Consider the following 23,877-nt stretch of genomic DNA (forward strand, 5'->3'; position numbering starts at 1 on the left):
GGAGACTACAGCCGCACGGCTATTTTAGGATGAGTAACGTGTCTTTGAAATGTCATTTGTGCTAAATACCAAACGTTAAAGTTCCAACTGTTATTGTGCATAAGTTCCCAGGGACTATGTAGTGGACATATAAGATATGTATTTATTTTCAATCCTGGGACCACAGCAAAAATTGTATTGATAATATATCTTAGATTTTACTGTACATGGGGAGCAATTGCATGATCAGGATTCGTGTCAATATAAATCAAATAACCAGTCAAGATGAATAACCGCTGCACTTATCCCTTTGTGAGAGTATACACAAGGAACCAAATGGTTTGGTTACATTTGTACTCTCATCAGCATTAAACCAGGGGCGTCAATTGGGTATGGCAGGGGTATGCAGCTGCCATAATAAAAGTTACTTTTAAATATAAATCCATGAATGTCTCTTTGTCTATCTGTGCTGGTTATTATGTTGTTAAATTACAGTAAAATAACTACAAATGCAACATTTTACAAAATGGTCACTTTAACAAGGTATTATAATTATATTCTCCACACTTGTATTCTCCCCATCTTGATAAAACTAGCCCTTACCCGTTCAAAGATATGAGCTCCGAAATGATGTGCAGTGTGTGGGTTATGGGATCTGTAACAGGGCCAGAACCCCCCCCCCCCCCCCCCGCCCGCCCGCCCGCCTGCACACACACACACACACTCCCCCCCTCCCACCCCCCCGTGTGTGTGTGTGGGTTTGTGTGTGATTGTGCATGGCCTGAACAACAGCGCCCCTCCCTTAACATGTGTGGTCACAAAAGGTACTGTAGGCTAAATAGATATAGATACACCATAAAAATGCTAATATACAGCATATGATTTGTGAAAGTGACAAACGGGCTTCACAGTTATGTCAGGTGTGTTCATATGCTATTGGTGATGCGATTTCAGATCAATTGCTCCAGCCACTGAGGAGAAACGCTGTGACAGACAGACACTCACTCAGACACTCACTCAGACAGACATTCGCAAAATTATAGTATAGATGGTATATTCCCCAGGTTCCGCTGGTCAGCTCCACAGGTGCAATTCATTATTGTTAATTGTGGCACGTTTACTAACATGCCAAGTTTAGCTGCACTTGAACAACCATTCCAGGCTGCCATATCCAGCCCAAGAAAGGGTAGAAATGGGGGGGAAAATAAATGTACTTCTTAAAATAAATGTATCATGCCTGTTGCTAAGGTATGGCAACATGACTGGCGTGCAAGACACCAGTCATGATGCCATACCTTAGCTTTTTCTGAACTGACACCACTGCATTAAACAAACATTTTACATGTTGTCTCCCACAAGTCATGGTTCCCACTTCCCACGGCAAATTGGCCTTCACATGCACAAGCATGGCCAGTGCAGCATGTCTGTCCCCATGGGGCATTCCCAGAGAGAAGAGAGAACATCATCTTCACCGAGACCTGTGTAGTGGTGGGTTTCTACTTATGCAGCCACGGCTGCACGATTATGGCTTAACGGAATAACCCAGATGTTTGGTGGAGACTAAATGTTTTTGAAAGCTGATAGCCGATTCACAAGCTGCTGCAAGGTTTTGAACGAAACATTTGAACCTTCTTTGAAACTTTTTGGATCATTTTTTGAAAATAGGGCTCAGGTGGATTAAGGACCACTTGCCCCAATTTCAACCTAGCTTCATGTAATCGGGCCTCACTGGTGGTGCTCGATTGTAAGACGGTCTGCTCACTCTGCTGTGTCTCTGAGATCTGTGGACCAGGCACGTGCACACATACACGTCAAAGGGGGCTTGAGCCCCTTCCCTTTTACCCGTCTGTAAAAAAAGTACCCTCTCCAGACCATGAATGCAGGTTAAAACTATGGTGAAAGAAACGCAAATGCCCTCTTTCCATGCCTGAAGGCAACATTCATGAGAATTCTCCCGAACTTGAATGCAGCATCTTATGTTAAAATCAAGAAATGTGTAGAAATCTCCAAGCTTTGTGAGCTCGGAGGTCTGCTATTTTCCATGTTTTCACCAAAAGGCCCTTTTAGAAATGTCAGCCCCTGCCTCTCTAACATTCTCTGCACGTCCCGGCTGTGGACAGTTCAGTGGCCTGCCCACCAGTGACATCATCGGTAGATTTCAGCCTCTTCAAACCGTCGGCGCTGCCGCGCCGCCGCGAGCTTGTCGATCGGCTATTTTCAAATAGCTGAACCCAGGATAAAACAGGGCTTTATAACGCTCTGTGTGAACACCCAGCATGCAAGCATACCTGAATGTGTGTGCGTCTGGCGGGTGACAGGGTGGGGCTTTCAGGGGAAGGTGGGGGTTAGCCAGCCTGCAGGGTGACAGGGTGGGGCTTTCAGGGGAAGGTGGGGGTTAGCCAGCCTGCAGGGTGACAGGGTGGGGCTTTCAGGGGAAGGTGGGGGTTAGCCAGCCTGCAGGGTGACAGGGTGGGGCTTTCAGGGGAAGGTGGGGGTTAGCCAGCCTGCAGGGTGACAGGGTGGGGCTTTCAGGGGAAGGTGGGGGTTAGCCAGCCTGCAGGGTGACAGGGTGGGGCTTTCAGGGGAAGGTGGGGGTTAGCCAGCCTGAATGTGTGCGTCTGGAGGGTGACAGGGTGGGGCTTTCAGGGGAAGGTGGGGGTTAGCCAGCCTGAATGTGTGCGTCTGGCGGGTGACAGGGTGGGGCTTTCAGGGGAAGGTGGGGGTTAGCCAGCCTGCAGGGTGACAGGGTGGGGCTTTCAGGGGAAGGTGGGGGTCAGCCAGCCTGCAGGGTGACAGGATGGGGCTTTCAGGGGAAGGTGGGGGTCAGCCAGCCTGCAGGGTGACAGGGTGGGGCTTTCAGGGGAAGGTGGGGGTTAGCCAGCCTGCAGGGTGACAGGGTGGGGCTTTCAGGGGAAGGTGGGGGTTAGGGTTAGGGTTAGGGTTAGGGTTAGGGTGACAGGGTGGGGCTTTCAGGGGAAGGTGGGGGTCAGCCAGCCTGCAGGATTGAGATAATTTCAGAGGGGAGCAGGAAGTTCCCTCACATCACTTCCTCTCTTTGTTTCAGCTGCTATTTTCAAGGATCTGGAATGCGGTTCCTGTCGAGAGGTGAAGGAATTCAAAACAAGTTCATTAACCTCGCCGTGCTCAGTGGCCGCGGTGTGTGTGTGTGTGTGTGTGTGTGTGTGTGTGTGTGTGTGTGTGTGTGTGTGTGTGTGCGTGCGTGTGCGTGTGCAAGCGCACATGCATGTATGTGTGCCTGCGTGTGTGCATATGCTGAGTTCAAAAAGGTTTGTAACAGAAAAGGATGCAAACCAACAAGCAAAAAGGGCGCACACCGATGTTGCTGAGGTGCCGACTACGGTGCAGAAGACTTTAAACGAAGAGAGAAGGCCGCACTGCTCGTAGCCACGATGCAAACGGTATTGTAATGAAAAAATAACCAATGTCCTTTGTCTGGTCGAAACGTTGCCTTGTGACAATCGAGCAGTGTGGCCTCTTTCTTCGTTTAACAAAAAAGTGTAACAGTTTGTTCTTAAAGAACAGAAGAAATGGATCATCACTTTCTGCCTACAAGTCATCTGGTTGACTTGAGAAAACAACTCATTTTGCCCAAGTGAGGGTTATCTGCCTTTACTTATTTCTGCCTCTACTCTCCTAACACCGCTGATTCACCCTGCCTTATTGCCTATGTCCTCAGCCTATCAGAATGCTTGTTACATTCTTAAAGTTGACTTAAAATGACTTATTGGAATGTAACAAGCATTCTGATAGTTTAGTTTAGTTTAGTTTAGTTTAGTTTAGTTTAGTTTAGTTTAGTTTAGTTGCACATTTATAAAACATGTGAATAAAACTAAATATGGAAAAAGAAAAAACAATACGTTTAGTTTGACTCGGTTCCACAGATTAAGATTGTGAACATTTTCCTCTTTCTTATATTATTTACAATTTGGCCAATGTTTTCCGCCTCATCTCAGTCGTTCTTGTTGGAGCTGTGTGGAACACAAGCTCCCTATACGTGGCCGTGTGTGTGGGTCTGTCTGCGTCCGTGTCTGTAGCCTAAACTTCGGCGCGTAACTAGTGCCGCACCATTTACGCCACTCGCGCAATATATACATCAAAATGTGCGGCTCGGCCGGGAATGGTGTTCTATTACCTTTCGTTCCGATCCGCCTTACCATGCCGACGTAATCGGCAAAAAACGACGCTTAATTGTCCCCATTGACTTATAATGGGACAATGCAAGAAATCACTTTCAAGTATTTTTCTCTCGTAAACCATAGGAGCTACAGTTTCAAACCTCGGAGAGGAGATTCATAATGATTTTAAGAATGAATCGAAAAATAATTACATCACTCGGCCTCATGGTGGCGCTATAACGGCCCACTTTACGTTTTGCCCCGTAACTCTTGAACCGTAGATCAGAAAATTAAAATTCTTTTTCCCTGGATTCCTTGGGTCAAGACGCATCTCCCCATATAGGCCACGCCCATTTGCGCCAGGATAGATTTTCCGCCATCTTGAATTTTCTCCAAAACACACTTTTTGCTCCTTTTCCTACATATTTTCTTCAAATGTCACAAAAATCGGTACACATGATCTATGAGGTGGGTAAACCACCGCTCAGTGTCTGTCTGTCTGTATGTAGCCTCTGGTGTAGCCTGAGTACCCTGGGTGACCAGAGAGGTGCTGTTGAGTCTAGCCTGCCCTGAGCATCAACTGCAATACACACACACACACACACACACACACACACACACACACACACACACACACACACACACACACACACACACACACAGCTCCACTTCGAACAGAGGTTCGATTTTTCCTTTTATACCCATATATGGAGATCCCTGATGTTATCAATATTATGGTCATGTCACGCTCCATATATGGCAGTCCTTGTCCCTTTTATGCCCATATATGGAGATCCCTGATGTTATCAATATTAAGCTCATGTCACACTCCATATATGGCAGTCCTTGTCCCTTTTATGCCCATGGAGATCCCTGATGTCATCAATATTAAGCCCATATCTGGGAATGCCCATATATGGACCAATTGTGTCAGTCTCATGTGGTCTCAGCGCGACCCTGCCCTTAGAGCGAGGACGCTTCTCGCCCTTATGGTGTCTTACTAGTAGTATATTTCTTTAGGTATTAAAAAATGGTCTTAAAGGAGTAGTTCACCCCCAAAATGACTTTTTTTTCTATTGATTACTTATGCCATGGAGAGTAGAGTTCAATAATATTTTTTGGTTTTTGTCACATTCCTAACCTCTTGAACCCCATTGCCCCCGCCGGCGGGGGCAAAAGGTGTTGACCTATGAACAGCTGTCAATAAATGTCAATAAATCAATATAGACCAAATAAAACTACAATTTCATTGTTGATTATTGTTACAGTGGGCCTACAGCATAGTAAACAGCTGTCGTTGTACTTTCCATCCATACATTACTCCTATTACAGTATTATTACTACTTATTGTTACTTGTTTTTATCATTTTTCACCCTATACTTTAACATTACTAAAATTACAGCACTACTCTCACTAAAACATCTGTAGAGTTTACATAGTTTGGAATATATTCATCCAATTTTAGAGTTTACATAGTTTGGAATATATTCATCCAATTTTGCCAATCAATTGATGACACCTTGGTGAACAATTTCTCTATTCACTATATATGTTTTCAATGAGGTCTTGAGGCTCATTCACTATTCAAAAGGCAAAATTTCCATAGGCGGAGGTCTTTTTCAATCATCTTTTCCTAGGTAAGTGATCATAGCAGGACAATTTGGTAAGAGAAATGTGAGGTTTTACACTGCATTTGAGAATTTTCAAGGGTTAGCTGACATTTGGTGAGTCAAGAGTAGCCACAATCATTGTAGTTTTGTGTCCACAATTGTTCCAATTTGGGCATGCATTTTAGGCGGATTTTTCCCCTGGACCCCCCTGGGGCTTAAGAGACAAAAATTTGATTCAAGTAAATTTACCCCCATTGATTCCCGTTTCGAAACGGGTCCCCATCCGGAACGAATGGGGGTACATTTTTGTCTTAGGAATGCGACAAAAAACTAAAAATATTATTGAACTCTAGTCTCCATGGCGTGACTAATCAATAGAAAAAAAGTCATTTTGGGGGTGAACTAGTCCTTTAAAAAGTCCTTTAAAATTGTCACTTCACTGTCATCTCCCCCAAATCACGCGGGGACCCCGCCTGGGCGCCCCGACCCACCGGTTGAGGACCACTGCAGTAGGCAGTGATCTGTAGGCCTGTGTGTGTGGGAGACTGAGAGAGAGCGGAGTTACCACACCCTGCACACATCCTGTTGTACCAGCCCAGCCTCTGTCCTTGTGTCTCAGGCCAGGGTCCCCGAGCAGAGCAGCATACCAGAGCCCACAAGATCCCACAATCCCACAGCACGCTGACATAAACACAGACCCCTAAAAGGAAGTGTGTGTGTGTGTGTGTGTGTGTGTGTGTGTGTGTGTGCGTGCGTGCGTGCGTGCGTGCGTGCGTGCGTGCGTGCGTGCGTGTGTGTGTGTGCAAAATAATGAAGATGAGGCCCCTATTCCGGATTTATTTCTACTATATTTTTCTACCTAATCAAATTGATTGTACTGCATGTGCAACTTGTAAATTGTCCTGTGTGTGTGTGTGTGTGTGTGTGTGTGTGTGTGTGTGTGTGTGTGCGTGCGTGCGTGCGTGCGTGCGTGCGTGCGTGCGTGCGTGTGTGGCTGCGTGTGTATGTTCACTCGTACTTGCATGTGTTCCAACTCATACTCTCAAATAATGTTAACATGCTGTACAGTATGTCACAAATTAGTGGTGACCACAAACGCCTCCTACTCACTGTACAGTACACTGAGTTATGAGGAGGATAGGGATGCCAACCACACCAAACTTTTATTAGCAGAAAGGAATGTCACTCCTCAGAGATACCCAGACATCCGGCAATCCTCGCTCCTCCACAAAAGGCCTCAATCTCTGTAATGACTCTTTAGGAAACTGCTTTTCAGCAACCATGGGAGTTAAAGTGGAACGACTGTCGACTAGGCATTTTCCAAGTCCATTCCGAGTGCCATGAGTGTTGACACGAGAGTCAATTCATAACTTTGTGAGAGATAAATCAGTGCAGAAATTTGAGCTTGCATGCGTAAGTGCGTGCGCGATTGCTTATGTGCTTGTGTTTCTGTGGCGTGCACGTGTTTCTATCTTTAAGGAGGCACAGTTGATTCACAACTATTTTTACTATCACAACTGCTAGACTCACAGACAGTAGACTCCACTTGAGATAGCAAAACACAAGACAAAAGACCCTACTAAGAAATACTGCCAGCAGGCACTTAGCTTTGGTAGGTGGTTTGTTTGTCTTACCTGTGGAACTGTGAATTTCCCTTCCCTTGTTTTATCACCTCCCCTCACCTCGCTGCTCTGCTCTACCCCACTTTCATCTCCTCTCCTCTCCTCTCCTCTCCTCTCCTCTCCTCTCCTCTCCTCTCCTCCTCTCTCCTAATAATATGGGCCTAAAGGGGATTTGGTTCCCCTGGCATCACAGGGATCTCCATAGTCCATATATGGCAATAAAAGGGATTGGTTCCCCTGACATTACAGGGATCTCCATATATGGCAATAAAAGGGATTTGGTTCCCCTGACATCACAGTGATGTCAGAGCGTGATGTCAGAGTGTGAGAGTCAAGCAACAAAAAAGACAAGCGTTACCCATACAGAGCTAATGACGGTTCTGATAATAATATAACTAGTCCTGTGCCCAGGGGTGTGTGATGAGGGATTGAATGTAGGAGTCTCAGAAGTAATGTTGGAGAACCCAGACCGGTGCCCGTTTGGCAGAATAGTCTTGCCTGGTTAATAAACCAGACCGAACACAACCTGGCGGTAGTGGTGTTGTAGTACGGTCTGGCACCGATTGATTGAGATTCTATTTCCTCAACCAGCAATCAGGGTTGTATGCTTGGGGCACGTGGTTTCTGTTGGCTTGGGGCACGTGGTTTGGGGCAATGGCGTAGAAATGAAAGCTCTTCCTGAAATCCCAGACTCCCAGAATAGTCACCATCGATGTCAGTGTTGTTGTGCACTACCCGTTCTATCCGTCTGTCTAGCTGGCACTCTTTTATGCCCACATATGGTGTTCCGTTTCCAGGCCAGTCTGTGATATCATCTCCAAATGTGGGCACGGTAGTGATGTCAGTTAGTGATGTCAGTTGGGCTTTGTTGATGTCAGTTTTTTTTTTGTTGTTACCATGGTGGCGACAATATTTAGTTAGGGTTAAATTCTGTGAACTACTGTCTGAACTTACAGTATAGGTCATTGTTACCCTGAGACCATGTTTTGGTTGTACTGTAAGTTCTGGCTAGTGGAAAATGACCAGGACTCTACGTGTCTCTGTCTTCTTGTTATTCTTTCTTTATACTTTATTTATTCAGGGGAGCCCATTGAGTGCAAGCACTCTTTTCGAGGACACCCTGATCACAGCATATGACACAATACAAGCAATGAAAATAACACAATAATACAACATGCAATCAAATCATAGTACACTGTTACAGATACATATTAAATTAAATGAAACAAGAACAGCCACTGGGTAGTGTACCTTCCAGTAGCACTTTGAATGTCTCTATTGAGGCCAGCCGAACCAATTTCAGCGAGTCCTGAAGTTTGTCCCATTTATGTGGAGCATAAAACATGAAGGCAGTCTTTCCTTGCTCACTACTCATAGGGATGCAGGTAAATCTAATATGTCCCTTGAATGACCCGTGACTTTTGGAACTAGAAATGAGGATAGGTACACTGGAAGCTTACCACACAAGGCCTTATAGATATATAAAATACAGTGTTTCTCTCTACGAACTGTGAGAGATGACCAACCCACTTTTTCATATAACACACAATGATGGGTAAGATAACCGTCACCAGTGATAAACCGCAGGGCACTGTGGTAGACGGCATCAAGAGGCTTCAATGTGGATAGTGAGGCGTGCATATACAGCACATCACCGTAATCAAAAACAGACATTATAACTGACTGAACAATAATCTTTCTACTAACCATAGAAAAACAAGACCTATTTCTGTAGAGGAACCCAATTTGTCCTCTTAGCTTTTTGGCTAAGTGCTCTACATGGACCTTAAATGAAAGCTTTTCATCTAGCCAAATACCCAGATATTTGTAAGATGTCACTAGCTCAATTTTTTCGCCTTTAAGCGTGAATATACCTTTAGAGGCATTTGGATTAGCAGATCTGGTAAATAGCATACATTTTGTTTTATTTGAATTCAGAACTAGTTTAAGCCTAAATAGAGCCAATTGGAACCTATTAAAAGCAGTCTGCAAGTTCTCAGTGGCCACTTCAACAGTCGGTCCAATACTGTACAGAATTGTGTCGTCCGCATAAAAATGGATATGATATGGGAACCAATCAATGAGTCCCAAGATCTAACTGTTATTATACTGTATTCTCTTATACTGTATGTCAACCTCCATTTAGGGAAGAGAGAATTAGCAAGCTGCCACAATGGTATGCTCACTGTTTGTCCTCCTTGTCTGTCTCTTTTCGAATACAACAATTTAAGATATTGTCCTTTTGGCTGCCTCTGAGTCTTATTTTGGTTATGGATTTATAGATCCATATTTATTTTATTTAAGTTTATCTATCAAGAGCCCTGGGGAACCGTCGCGGTCAGTTATATAGGGTTTAAGTGGTGAAACACTACGGCACATTAGAGGCCTACTGCTAATGTCTTTGACACGGTTATGACAGCACCTTGCCTCATAAAGCCTATGCACGCTCACAGCATACTGACTAGAGTCTAGAGACCATTACCAAAGAGAGCACTTTGTCAGGCTTGTATGCAACTGTGCACACAAGCATGGTTGGTAGGTTTAATAGAGGGACCTTCACGCCTTTTGGACTCATTGTTCCATGTGTGACTTTTCAACCACTTTCAACCTGGTGTCCCTATTTTGGGAATGTGTGCATGTCATTATGGTCGAAACATTTCATAAGATTTCACAAAAAGTCATTCAGGAATGTGTCCATGCAGTAGAGAGAATTGAAGTGAGTGGATGACAGTGATGTTGCAATTTAAGGACTTCTAAGACCTTTATTACCTCGGGGGAAAACACAAAAGTAATCAACAAACTTTTCTATAAAAACTGAAAATAGCTGAGCTTGTAGATCTGCTATTTTCACAATATTTATCTTTGGGAACCGAGTCAAACTAAATGTAATGACTTAACTCCTACAATTCCAAGAGCTTGTCAGGGTGGGGGTCCCCAGTTCAAATATGACGATTTTAGGAGGTAGCGGCCTGAGACTTGAGAACCACCATTATACCATATAATGAGTTCTTTGTTTTAGACTTATCTTATCAGGATACCCATTAGGTGAACCTCAAGCCAAAATTGTGTCACACTGCAATGTCACTCACTGAAATATAAGGCTTTAGCAGCTGCTACATAGGACTCAACATAACATGCCAAGTTGCAAGTAGGACCAACATGCCAAGTTGCAAGTAGCTGCACTTGAACAACCGTTCCAGGCTGCCATATCCAGCCCAAGAAACCATAGAAACCCGCAGGAAAAAAAACCCAGACAAAACACGATTTTTTTCGAGACTCCCATCTTTGCCATAACCTAGCTTTTGTTGAACTGACGCCACTGCATAACTCATAACAATATAAGCTCATAACATCACAATAAACGTATGACCAGGTCATATTGTGCAATGGTGTCAGGCATAATCGCCTATAACATTTTCGCCAGGTCTTTTCGTGGGGCACTTTTGCCTTGGAGGAGAGTCTTTTCACCTACCTGTCTGAGCCATTTCGCCTACCCTCAATTCTGCTATCAGACTGTCCATGTTTTCATATTATCTCTTTGTCATTTAAATATTATAGTGACTGTGACAGTGGTGTTACATGTCAAACCTACACACGGCTATCCTATGCACTCCATAGTAATCACATAAATACATATTGGAATCAGGTGCGCCCAAATAATTAATTAATCCATGTCCCGATACTATACATTCTTTGGTGAAGTATTGAACAGTATTGTAAAATGAACAGTATTGTAGGCCTATATTGTTTTAACATTAGGCTATACAAAATATATATGTAGACTATTAGCCTATATGTCTATATAAGATATGCTACACCTAAATAGCCTATAGAATCAACCTTGTCTGTCAACAGGCATAAAAAACTATTTTGCCATTTTTTAGGAATAAAATGTGATGTAAATAATAAATGTCAAGTAAACTGTTAGATTCACTTGACGCCACTGTCACAGTCACTATAATATTTAAATAACAAAGAGATAATTTGCAAACATGGACAGTCTGACAGCAGAATTGAGGGTAGGCGAAATGGCTCAGACAGGTAGGTGAAAAGACTCTCCTCCAAGGCAAAAATGCCAGGCGAAAGGACCAAATGCGTGTAGGCGAATATGTTATAGGCGAAAGTGCTGGTGACCTGTGCAATTTATCAAACAGTATGAAAAGGAGACCACCCACACTATCGCTGATTCCTAAACATTAACGATATGTAACATTATGATGTTGTAGTAACATTGTTCTTGCTGTTCTACATACTGCCAACCAGATGAAGAAATCACAGTCTGAGACTTTAACATGTGCTTTTAAACAAAAGTATGAAATATCCAGATACTTTCTTTAGGGAAAATGCTTCTGAACATAGTGCTATAAGACATGCTGGCTTCTATGGAATCCAAATGAATGAAATCAGTCGTGGAGACTGAGAACTTGAATCCCTGTAACATGCACACAGACAACAGAAACATTTCTCTTATATCCTTCTTCTCCTGGTGGAGTCAAAAGCTGAAACAATGCGAGCACAATTTGTGCCGTGCATCCAAAAGTACACGAGATTCCTTTGTGCTTCCATAATAGCGCAATGTGCTTCCAATGAGCAATGAGGTGCACCTTAGCGTTGAGTCTTCCTCTCTCCGTTGGTCCAGGGCCTACGCACATAAATACCGACCCATAAGTCAACCACATAATCAGTCAGACAAACAGTAATTATCAGCATAAATCTATTACTCTGAGCACACTGATACCATCTAACTTTCATTTTCATCCAGCGTAATGAAAAGTATAAGCCATTCTCACGGTCCTCATTATTATTATTTTTAATATATATTTTTTACTATTATTATTATTACCTATGCTGCTGCATTATCTGATGGAAGCCAAACAAAAATAAGTTTTGATCTTATGTACCTACAGAAGATGAAAATACAACATACAGTATATGGTCCACATTGTTTTGTTTCTCTCAGACTCAGACTAACCCATGCACTATGCCAACAACAGCATAAATCATACATCCCATGTAAATAGGCCCTCGTTGTAAATGATGCATTGACAGTGCCTTTATCCGAAGCACTATACACCACCCATTCACACACAGACGGCAGAGGAAACCATGCAAGACACCATCCTGCTCATCAGGAGCAGTCTTGCTCAAGGACACTTCGACACTAACCCAGGAGGAGCCAGGGATCGAACCGTGAACCTACCAATCACCAAGAGGCCACTGAACCTCCTGAGCCACTGCCACCCTCCTTTAAACATCACCATACGTCCATTTTTGCCAATAATGACAGGGTGAAACTAAGTTCACATACCGACAGGTCATAGAAAACATAATTCCTAAGTACTGTAACAGAATGTCTTACGTATATCTCATGGCAATACATTTGCATATAAGAATAGAACATTGGATCACTTTCTAACTGTATGGGGAATTGTTCAGGATTGTTGTGGCCGTGTGAATGTCTACACATATCGGTGTGTTCCTGCCAAAAGCTGTGGGGGAGATATTGGATCAAAGTCAACATGATCCCCGCTCCAAGCATTAGCCTCATAGTGGGAGAATTTGATCACTTTTGTAAATAAGCCAATATCTGTCACATGTGTTTCTGGGGTGTCAACATTGATTACAGTTAACTGATGAGAAACGCTGGACAAGAATGTAATACGGAAGAACCATAAAAATGCATATTAAAAAGGTTTTTACGTAGTAAAGAGATGGTCAAAACTTTTTTTTAGTTTTGTTAGTTTTTAGTTTTTTTAAGTGTCTGAATATCCTATGCCTACTGTTTGTCGTTTCAAAACATCAACTCATTTTTCAACACGCTTTTGTGAGATTTCAACACCCAGCGGGATTTGGTATAAATCCTTGAAGTGGGTTCATGTGCGGAACCATTATTGTTTGGATTTCCACACAAGGCCTCCAAGTGATTAGGCAGTTATTGTACTGGTCTGGTACACGCTCAAATCCTCAGCGTTCATTTCTCCATTTGAGACTCAGGGTGTGTGTACCCTGTGGGGTCCATTTAGTTCCATTTGTACCCTCTGGGAGTTAAATGAACAATGATTTTACTGCGGCTGCTGGTGCTGAGAGGTGTGTGTGTGTGTGTGTGTGTGTGTGTGTGTGTGTGCGTGTGCGTGTGCGTGTGTGTGTGTGTGTGTGTGCGTGTGCGTGTGCGTGCGTGCAGTGGTGTAAAGTAACAAAGTACATTTAGCTATAGTCAACTTTTTCTTGAAAAACGGATGCTAAAATAAAAATAATGTTTCAAAAATATTTTATAAAAAAATAAGCTTCATATATGTGTTTCTATTCAAAAATGACCACAAAAAGCGGAGAATAATGATAAAATAATCATTTTGGCCATTGTCAGACACTTTGTTTACATTCTAGTCTATAGACTAGGATGTAAACAAAATGTCGGCCCTACAATGAAAAAGTTGACTATAGCTCCTTTAAGTACTGTACTTATTATTATAATTATTTCCAATTTCCAATACTTTTACTTCTACTCCACTACATCTCGGATCCAAATATTGTACTTTTACTCCGCTACATTTATTTGAAAACTTTACCAGTTACTTTGTAGATTTTGATTATTATCACAAAACATACATTAACCACTTAAATAGGCAACATTTCGACCATTTGAAAATTGCTGATCTACAAGCTGACAATGCGTAGCGATGCAACGCATTGTGAGCTTGTAGATCTGCTATTTTTGATCTGCTATTTGAAAACTTGAAATGGGACATTCTGCCCAATGAGTACTTTTACTTTTGGTACTTCAAGTACATTTTGACACTAATACCTTTGCACTTTTACTCAAGTACATTTTGAATTCCAGACTTTTACTTGCAACAGAGAATTTGGACACTGTTACATTGCAGTATTGATACTGTGTGGGCGTGCGTGCGTGCGTGAGTGTGTGTGTGTGTGTGTGTGTGTACGGTGGGGTGAGCGGGTTGGGGGTTGAGGATAGGGGTGCAGTGTTAGGCCTTGGGAGTACAGGATATCCTCTTTGTCTGGTCAGCATGGAACACTACAGAATAAGCTGTCCATGGGCATCACGTTGTCTGACGAGCATACCGGTAGACGCTGGGTTGCAAGTGAATCAGCAAAAATATGTTCTACCGTCCCTTCGACAAAAGCTAAAGGACAGTTGTAGCTAAATCTAACATTATGGAAGGTAACGGAATACTCGTCCCAAAACACACTCACTGAACCATCACTCACAAACCGTTAGTTAGAGGGAGACTCTTATAGGACGATATGGGTGCACCACCCGGGAGAGGTCTATAAATTCAAGTCCATAAGACTCACTCAAGTCCGGTATACCAATACTGATGATAATGTGTACTGCACTTGCTATACCCTCATAGTGTGTACCACATCATAGCCAGCCAAGAATCAGTTCCCAACGGGCATCACTAATAGTAAGACGCCCTAAGGGCAAGAAGCGGACTCTCCCTAATGGCGAGGTTGTGTACATGGGCGCGCGCACATGGGCACGTGCACGCATCCGCCTGGGTGACAGCTTATACTGCTGGGCAAGCACTGGCGCTTTGGCATGGGATCAACTTTGACCAAAACTAGACTGCACTCTGTCGAAGACTAGCCTGCACTCGTGGCCATGTATGGCCATGTATGGGCCTACTTGTGCGCCAGCAGAGCGCGCCCTGTTGCGTGACATCGTGAGTGTGACATGTGATGGATGGACGGATGGACGGACAGACAGACGGACATGATCTGCTGGTTTCCATACTAGTAACAAGTAGTAACTAGTAAGTCTATAGACTACAGAATGTTAATATCCTATACTATCCCCCGCACTAAATCCTGTGCTCACATCTAATCCGGTGTGCACAGCACAGACACTGACGCACAACGTAAGTCTATTAAAGTATCACATAATAAAAGCTCCAGAGAACAGTAAACACAGCCAGTTCTGCTGTCTATGTTTGTGCCTTCACATTCCTTTATTTCTGTCCAGGACAGACGAACAGCCAAGGAGGCTTAAACACAACGCCGGATCCAAACTGACATTGTGACTCCGGCTATGCAGTGAGTGGTTCCCAAACTTTTCAGGTCGAGACCCAAAAGCGAGATTAGATGTTTGCCCAGGAGGACTCAAAGTAGTGAAAACAGCAGATCTACAAGCTCACAACGCGACAGGTATACAGTAGGTTGTGTTCTAACAGTTAGCTGTTTGTCCCTTCACAGTGATATCCTCTAACCTGACTTGCACCAGATGGTGGCAGTAGTGCGTAGGCTACCGCCCTACTTTACCATCTGAGATCTCTCGGGGGGAGTTGATAACGCTCGTAAAGTCCCAGGCCGGACGAATCAGCGGCAGCTACGGGCGGGCTCTGAGCGGCTCTGAGCCAATAGTCTGATTGCAGACCACGTGGATGCAGACAGGCCAATATGAGTGGTTGGAGTTGGCACTCCCAGACTGTGATAGAGACGGCCACATCCAATCACCTGCTAAAGAATTTGAAAAAATGGCCCGCCCCTTACATCGGGTCTGCCGGAGAGATCCCAGATGATGGTAAGCAGAGCGGTATGCAGCCAGGCATACGCACTGCATGCCATTATCTGGCGCAGTCAGGTTAGATATCCTCAGAATTACTTCAATTAATTTCAACCTGTCGTTCCTATTTCAGCCTGTCATTATAAACAAGAATTAACAAAAGTTGCCCAAAACTGCCAACATAGCAGATCTACAAACTCACAACACGCTACAAAGTCACCCGTGGTGAGCTTGTTGATAATAGATAATAGCTTGTAGCTATTTTTGATAAGCATCATACAACAAAGTATATCTATAGCCTACTGTAGGACATAACCTCTTAAACCCTATACTTTATTGACCGGTCCGGAGTCCCCCTGGGGTCTATACCTGGACCCTTATTAGATCTGAAATGTTCAGCCAGAATAGGAAGGCCAGGGTTCATGGGATCAGGTAGTTAAACATGGAACCTGAGGAGTTAAATCAACACAGAAGGATTTACTGTGTTGATGAATGAAGACCACATATCAGTGCTCTCTATCTTGGACCGTCTCAGAATCAAACTCTGGAGACATGGAAGATGTTTATTATGGCCACAACACCCTAAGTCTCCAACGCATGCGCACACATACGCACACTCACATGCTCACGCACACGCACACGCATGTGCACATGCGCACGCGCTAAGGTGGGAAAAGAAACCGAACCACATGACATACACACTTCAGGAGACGATCACTTGGGTTAAGATATACTTTATTGACCAGAATGAAGCAGAAAGCAAGCATCACACAACATGGCATATTGAGCACCCTACTATAGCGACAGCATAGAATCTAAGCCTATATCTAAGCGCATAGTATTGGCAGTCTACCTTAGCTCTACTATAAGACAGCATAGAATCTATAGCCTAAGTTAGCATGGTTTGGCATGGGGTTCTGCCTCGGGCCATGGCTCGCTGAACCCACGATCCTCATGTTACCATGAGCATCGAGGGCATAATCTAATTACAGCGAGCCCTGGCCCGATACCCCCCGAGGGGGATCTAAGGCAGAACCTGAAGGTGGCGCTGGGGTGGTGGCGGGGCAGTGCTATGCAATGAGACTGAGTCCCACCATCTGACTTCCCTAAGAACTATGGGTAAGGGGGGGGGCAGGACCTAGTGACCCGCCCCCCTCCGCGCGCGCGCTCCCTTGGGACCGCCCCCTGAACTCGCTTTGATTCTTACGAATCGTCGCACTATTTCAGGAGACGATCACTTGGGTTAAGATATACTTTATTGACCAGAATGAAGCAGAAAGCAAGCATCACACAACATGGCATATTGAGCACCCTACTATAGCGACAGCATAGAATCTAAGCCTATATCTAAGCGCATAGTATTGGCAGTCTACCTTAGCTCTACTATAAGACAGCATAGAATCTATAGCCTAAGTTAGCATGGTTTGGCATGGGGTTCTGCCTCGGGCCATGGCTCGCTGAACCCACGATCCTCATGTTACCATGAGCATCGAGGGCATAATCTAATTACAGCGAGCCCTGGCCCGATACCCCCCAAAACTACAAACCCCCAAAGCACGCCAAAATCTCAGAATCCCATGCCAGTGCTAGCCAATATTACTAAGCAAAATATTAAGCAATGATATTGGCAGCTTGCCAAAAAACGCTATAAGTACTGCTAAAATAATTTAATAATTAAGAATGTTAGCAGCTGCAGACCGAACCCAACGGTGAGGAAAGGTGGTACTGCTGACTATAACTATATACTGCAATCTGACTGAAGCCATACTAAACACCCTAGAGAAACGGAAGCAGCAACATGGACGTATATATATATAGACAGCAGAACCAAAAGCAGCGATGAAACCTTTAATTCATATAACTACAGCGTCAACAGCTTCACATCCTACCTAACTAACACCCCAGCAACCACCTAGCTTTTGCATGATAGAATTTATAACTCGCAGCGATGCATAAACAGACGAACACACTTATCAATAATGCCAATCCTGTATAGATAACAGCCCACGCCCTATCGATGACGCCGCGACCTCACAGCTGATCGGAGAGAGTCTGTTCGATTGCCGTCTTGATTACTCCAGCTGGGCCCCGTGATTGCTCATCAGTCTCTGTGCGTGCAGGATTTCAGGTTTGCAGAATCTGATGTAGCGCACGTAGGCCGCCGATGACCATCTGCCCAGCGATTTAAGGGTAGCCGAGGGCACCAACAACGCTGCCGTAGTAGCCGCTCCAATCCTTAGGGAGTGAGGAGTGTGGAGTAACGGTGAGAGGCCGCAGCTTTGGCAAATCTCTCTCAGTTTGGTGCTGAACCAGGCGCGCGTCATTGGGCGTCCGCCGTCCGTGCGAAACAGGGGCTCATTCAGCGAAGACATCGGGCGGACCGCCAGGTATTTGAGCATGGAGGTGAAAGGACAAAACACAGTGTTAGTTCTTGCTACCACGACTGGGGTGCCTTCACTAAATTTATCATTTTTTGAATGCTTTAGCAGAATGGTATAATGCGTGGGCTGCATAGATAGATCAGAAAAACAGAGATCCCTAGTTGGATCAAAAGCCAGTGAGTTTGCTGTGTATTCCCCGCACCTAAGAAAAGCATAGAAAGCCATTAGAAGCACTGCTTCTAGCAAGAGATTATCATACTGAGAATACATGCCTCCCCTTAACTTCCCCACCATCCCGTGCAACACCGTGATAGTAATGGGTAATCTGCGGTCATTGCCTTGTGCTTGATCTTTTTTGAGACCGCTGAGCAGGAGCTGGATGGCCGGGTTACTTAAAATGCTTGGGACGGTAGGTTCGAGGCAACGCAGGTGGAATTGCACGCCCGAAATGAGCGCCTTGATAGAAGGGGCCTGTAATTTCCTAGACTCATACGAGTGTACAATAAATGCGCAGATCAGGGGAATATTAAGTGGGAGGGGGGGACATGTGAACCTGGCACAAAAAGAACGAAAGAACCACCATGCAGAATCATATGCTTTAATTGTACTGGGCGCCAGCCCTTTCCTCATGTACTTCGCGGCAGCATCCATGAGGTAGGCCAGAGGCCTTTCCTGGCCTAATCCAGTACCAGCTCCGAGAAAGCTGGAACTTGCCAGCCGAGCTCCGCCGCTCCTGGGCACAGCGTGCGGAACTCCTGGAATTTAAAGCGGGACAGCGCATCAGCAATGCTGTTTTCTTTCCCCGGAATAAAGACTGCCTGAATAATGAAATTACCTTGGAGGCATAGCCAGGTAAGGCGTCTTACAAATTTATTAATCATAGCAATCGACGAGCGGCCCTTGTTAATGACCTGCACCGTTGCTTCATTATCACACAGGACGCATATCCGTTTGCGAGCCCACTCGCCTCCCCAGAGAGATGCTGCCGCTACTATCGGATAAATCTCATACAAAGCAGTAGATTTACATACAGAAGGTAAGTCATTAAATTCCTTTGGCCACCTGCTGGCAAACCACTCCCCGTTGCAATAACCCCCGAACCCCACGGACAGGGCTGCGTCCGTGAAGAATTGCATAGACTCTGGTGATTCTATCTCTGAATTATAGAAAAACGAAATACCGTTCCACTGCTCTAGGAAAAGCGCCCAAAATTTAAGATCCGAGCGGCTCCCCTCGTCTAACTCTATCATGTCTTTCATCTCCTTTTTTGATTTTGACAGGTCGATAAGCCGGGAAACGAAGGAGCGGCCCTGGGGAATGATGCGCATAGCGAAATTTAAATGGCCTAAGAGAGACAATAATTCCCTTTTTGCTGCCTGTGTTTTGTCTAAAAAAGACTTTACGAGTCCCCTAATGCGCACCAATTTTTCTGCTGGTAGGGCCGCCTGCATGCGCACGCTATCAAGCATAATGCCCAAAAATTCGATGCGAGTCGCCGGCCCCACTGTTTTCTCTTCGGATAATGGTACGCCTAGAGAATTGAATACATGACGTACAATGGAAATGCACCTTGCCGGAGGCGCCGACGCGTAATCAATAGTGAGGAAATCGTCTAACAGGTGCAAAACGAAAGGGAGTTTGTACTCGTTATACAGAACCCAGCACAACGCTTCTGACAAAGTGTCAAAAATCCTCGGGCTGCTGCGGCACCCGAAGGTCAGTTTAACCGCAAAATAGAATTTAGAGCGCCATTGAATTCCGAATAGGTGCCACTGCGAGGGGTGGAGAGGCATCACTTTAAATGCATCCACTATGTCCGCTTTTGCCAGCCAGGCCCCCGGCCCCGCACTTTTGATCATTTGAATAGCGTTATCTATTGATGCGTAAAAGAGAGAAAACGGCGCTAGCGGAATCAAGCTATTAATGCTAGGAGTGGGGCTGTTATGGGGCGCGGACAGGTCAAATATGAGGCGCTTTTTTCCCGAATATTTCCTTGTCGCTACTCCTATCGGGCTGACTCTGAACAGGCTAAAAAGAGACCTAGCGAACGGACCGATTAAGTGACCTTTCTTAACTTCCTTCCCTAGGAGCTCGTCAACTACTTCGGGCTCTGCCAGCGCAGACCTGAGGTTTGGACACACAAATGATGTTTTTGGTAGCCAGCATAGCCCTGCTAAAAACCCCCGCATTAGCCCCACAATCAAATATTTAACCCAGCATCTGTTTGGGTGTTCAGAAAGAGCAGCAGTAAGAGCCGGGACATCCACGGGAGTTGATGGGTGATTCTCTTTAATTATTTCCCACTCTTGGGCGTTGGGCGAGACCTCCTGGGACAGACCGACCGGGGATGGTTGTCCGCGTGGAAAGGTGCATACGTTCTCATTAAATTGAATGCATATGGGAACTTTACGATTGGGATCGTACGGCACCTGTCTCGTAAAGGCTGGAGCCTGAAGCCCGAGGCCCCTCGCCTGCTGCTGGCCGCTTGGGGTGGGCTTGGTCGGTGCCTCGTGGGCTAGAGCCTTGGGGCACAGCTCGGTTCTGTGGCTGAATGAGCTGCACAGCGAGCAGGACAAAGGGGGATGGGCTGAGAAATGGCGGCTTATCAAGCTTAGATCCTGGACGGACCAGTCGATCCGCTGATTGAAACGCTGGATATGCATTGCAGATTTGGAAGAGAAACTTTTGTGATATTCATAGAACAGCCCTCCCCCGTAAGTATACGCCATATCGGCAATTATGGACAAATACGCATCGAGCTCAGCTCTGCGCTCTGGGTATATCTCGCACATAGTGTCTCTGTAGACACCGAATGCTACAATGAACTCTGCTAGGGTCAAGATTCTGGAGAGCCTGGGGTCGCTATCTTTAAGGATCACTGAAAAGTCCCCGCAATCCACAAAGCGGTCCGCTGAGGACTCTGCCGCGCAGAGCAGAATCTTCACCAGATTTACGTCCTGACCTGTCGAGGCAAGCAGCGCATTTTTAGAAACAGCTAACCTTACTAACCAGCAAGCAAAGAGAAACGGCACTTTACCTGATAGGATCTGGCTGCGCAGCGCGTCGGGGATGGCGGCGGCTGGGGACAGGAACGCTGATCCTGTGGCTGGAGCGGGAACGGCCGTTCCCAGATTCTTCCGTGGCAGGTTGTGCATGTCGGAGGGCAAATGCATGGCTGCTTCCATGACTCCGGTCTTTGGGCCCGCCTCGCTTCCTGCCTCGAGCGAGTCGAGGCGCTGGCTCATCCCGGACAAGGCGTTCTTGATATCCGTCAGCGCTAACAGGACCGTGGGATCCACGGTGCCTGCGGGGGTGCCGTTGTCGGGCGCCCCTTCGTTGGATGGATTGCCCTCTGCGGGCTTTTTCTTTTTTGCTGGGCCGGTATTGTTGACTTTCGCCACTCTTTTTCCCCGGGCTTTGGCTTTGGGTGTTCCGGATGTCTGTGGCTCCACTTGAGCTGCTCGTTCGGCCTCTACCAGGAACTGAAACAAGCCTTCATGGTCAAGCCCGGCGGGGGCAGACAGCCCATTTGCATACAACACCTCCAGTATTTTGTTCACTGGCCAGTCGGCTATTTTTATCTGCGGGGTCTGCGGGTTCAGCCTGATACTCCTGCGGGGGGTGGGGGGAACGACCGTCCCCAGCTGAGCCGCCGGAACACCGGTATCCGGGATCGCCTCCTCTACTTCCGCTTCGTCGAAGACTTCTCCCTCCTCGTCTGATACCGCCGCGGACATGCTGAACATGGTGAGTAACACACAACCTAACACTAACACTTCAACCAACCTCATCGACAGTTAACACGGTAGTGGAATGAGCAGAGAAACAGCGTGTAGTAGCAGCGTGGTAGCAGTAGCAGTGCTATGCAATGAGACTGAGTCCCACCATCTGACTTCCCTAAGAACTATGGGTAAGGGGGGGGGCAGGACCTAGTGACCCGCCCCCCTCCGCGCGCGCGCTCCCTTGGGACCGCCCCCTGAACTCGCTTTGATTCTTACGAATCGTCGCACTATTAAAGGCCATTGTGTGTCCAGACAATAAACAAGCAATATGTTGTGGAGAAACTCCAGTCCAACATGCTTGTAAGCAACACCAGTAAATTTACTCTATGGGACGTCCTCTCCTCTCCCTGTGTACGTTTTTATGTGTTTTCTGCTTTCTCATAACTCTTCTCTTCTCATAATCCTTCTTATCCTTCTGAATATTATTCTCTGTTTATTCCTCATTTGAATGTTCACACAGGTGTATCAGTGATATGTTTTTGATAGGGGTTAAATATAGATGCTATAGAGCAGATCTGGGCAGCATTGTACGGCCTGGGGGCCGTATGTGGCCCTTTGGTTCACTCTGATCGGCCCCAATGGCAAATTAAAATGTTACTTCATGCATGCTGCATTCATTGCTTTATTTTTGACATTTTTTATTCATGTACATATGGACGCAATGCGTACATCAGCACATGTATGTGATCACTGGATGTTGTCTCAATAACAAGCTGGTGGTCAGACTGGTCACAAGTCAAGACAACCTGCCTTACCTTACCCATCAAAAATGGCTAAAGTGGCAAAAAAAGAAAAGTCAATGCTGAATGCCGGGTTTTCAACAAAAAATTGACTGCTAAGTATTTATTTACTGAAGTCGGAGGTAAAGCCGTGTGTTTAGTTTATGGGGAGCACGTCTTGCGGGGAGCACTGCCTTTTGGCTATAGAGTATTTGTTCACTCTCTCAGCTCTTTGGTCAGCTAATACACAGCAAATACATGTTCAGGTCAGGATACCAGTTTCTTCCAATCACGAGAATGGAGAACTCATACAGGATGCAGGATGAACGAGTCAAGTTGGACGGGATGACACACAAACAATGAGCAGCAGACCCGTTTTGAACTGGAACACTATGAAAATGTAAGCTGATAAATGGGCTCTCTCTCCCGATTGGATGAAAGTGGTGACCTGAAAGTGTTTTCTATTTATTAAAGAGCTGGAGAGACGGGGAGACCCCTGTTACTGAAACAAAGCCTTTATATAGCAATGATTACTATCACAATATTATATAGAGCACTACTTACTGCATCTTTAAAGGGCCATTGAGCACTATAACTATAACTGACTAGAAAAATGGAATTGAAAATTGCAAGTGTGGTTGCTGATGGTTGCTGACTATATTCTACAGTAAGCTAACTGTCATGTGAAGCTCGACAAATTGATTCCCTATTGATTCCCTACTGATTCCCACTCCCATTGATTCCCTATTGATTCCCACTCCCATTGATTCCCTACTGATTCCCTACTGATTCCATATTGATTCCCTATCCCTGCCATTTCCAATGGCAGCGGAAAAGTTACCCTAGAAATAAATAAAGTTTCCCTAGGACCTGTTGGGCAACCACACTAATTATGATTAAATAAACATATAGTTATATATTTTCATCCACTTGACGTAAAAGGCAAGTGGATGGCGACACAAGTGGATGTTCACACCGACTAAAAACAAAATACAATGGTGAACGATATAGTTGCAGTTATCTTCATAGTTAGTGCCTGGTGCGAATGGCGCTTAGATTTACTTTGTTGTATGTCGGTGCCTTTTGGCCCGGCCCTCCACAACAAAAGCTCACAAACGTGTCA

At 45.2% G+C, this 23,877-nt stretch overlaps 1 protein-coding gene across 1 annotated transcript; it reads right to left on the bottom strand.

Moving 5' to 3' along the window:
* Positions 1-20,727: 20,727 nt before the first annotated feature.
* Positions 20,728-21,999, bottom strand: LOC308299119 (uncharacterized protein; the record flags this gene model as incomplete). Its single annotated transcript, XM_080742843.1, has 2 exons — positions 20,728-20,809; positions 21,291-21,999. The coding sequence occupies 2 exons, from the start codon at positions 21,997-21,999 to the stop codon at positions 20,769-20,771; spliced, it is 750 nt and encodes a 249-aa protein (XP_080598969.1). The 3' UTR covers positions 20,728-20,768.
* Between the last annotated feature and the right edge of the window lie 1,878 nt (positions 22,000-23,877).

This window comes from Nannobrachium achirus, assembly GCF_963921795.1.
Source record: "Nannobrachium achirus genome assembly, chromosome: 15".
NCBI lineage: Eukaryota > Metazoa > Chordata > Actinopteri > Myctophiformes > Myctophidae > Nannobrachium > Nannobrachium achirus.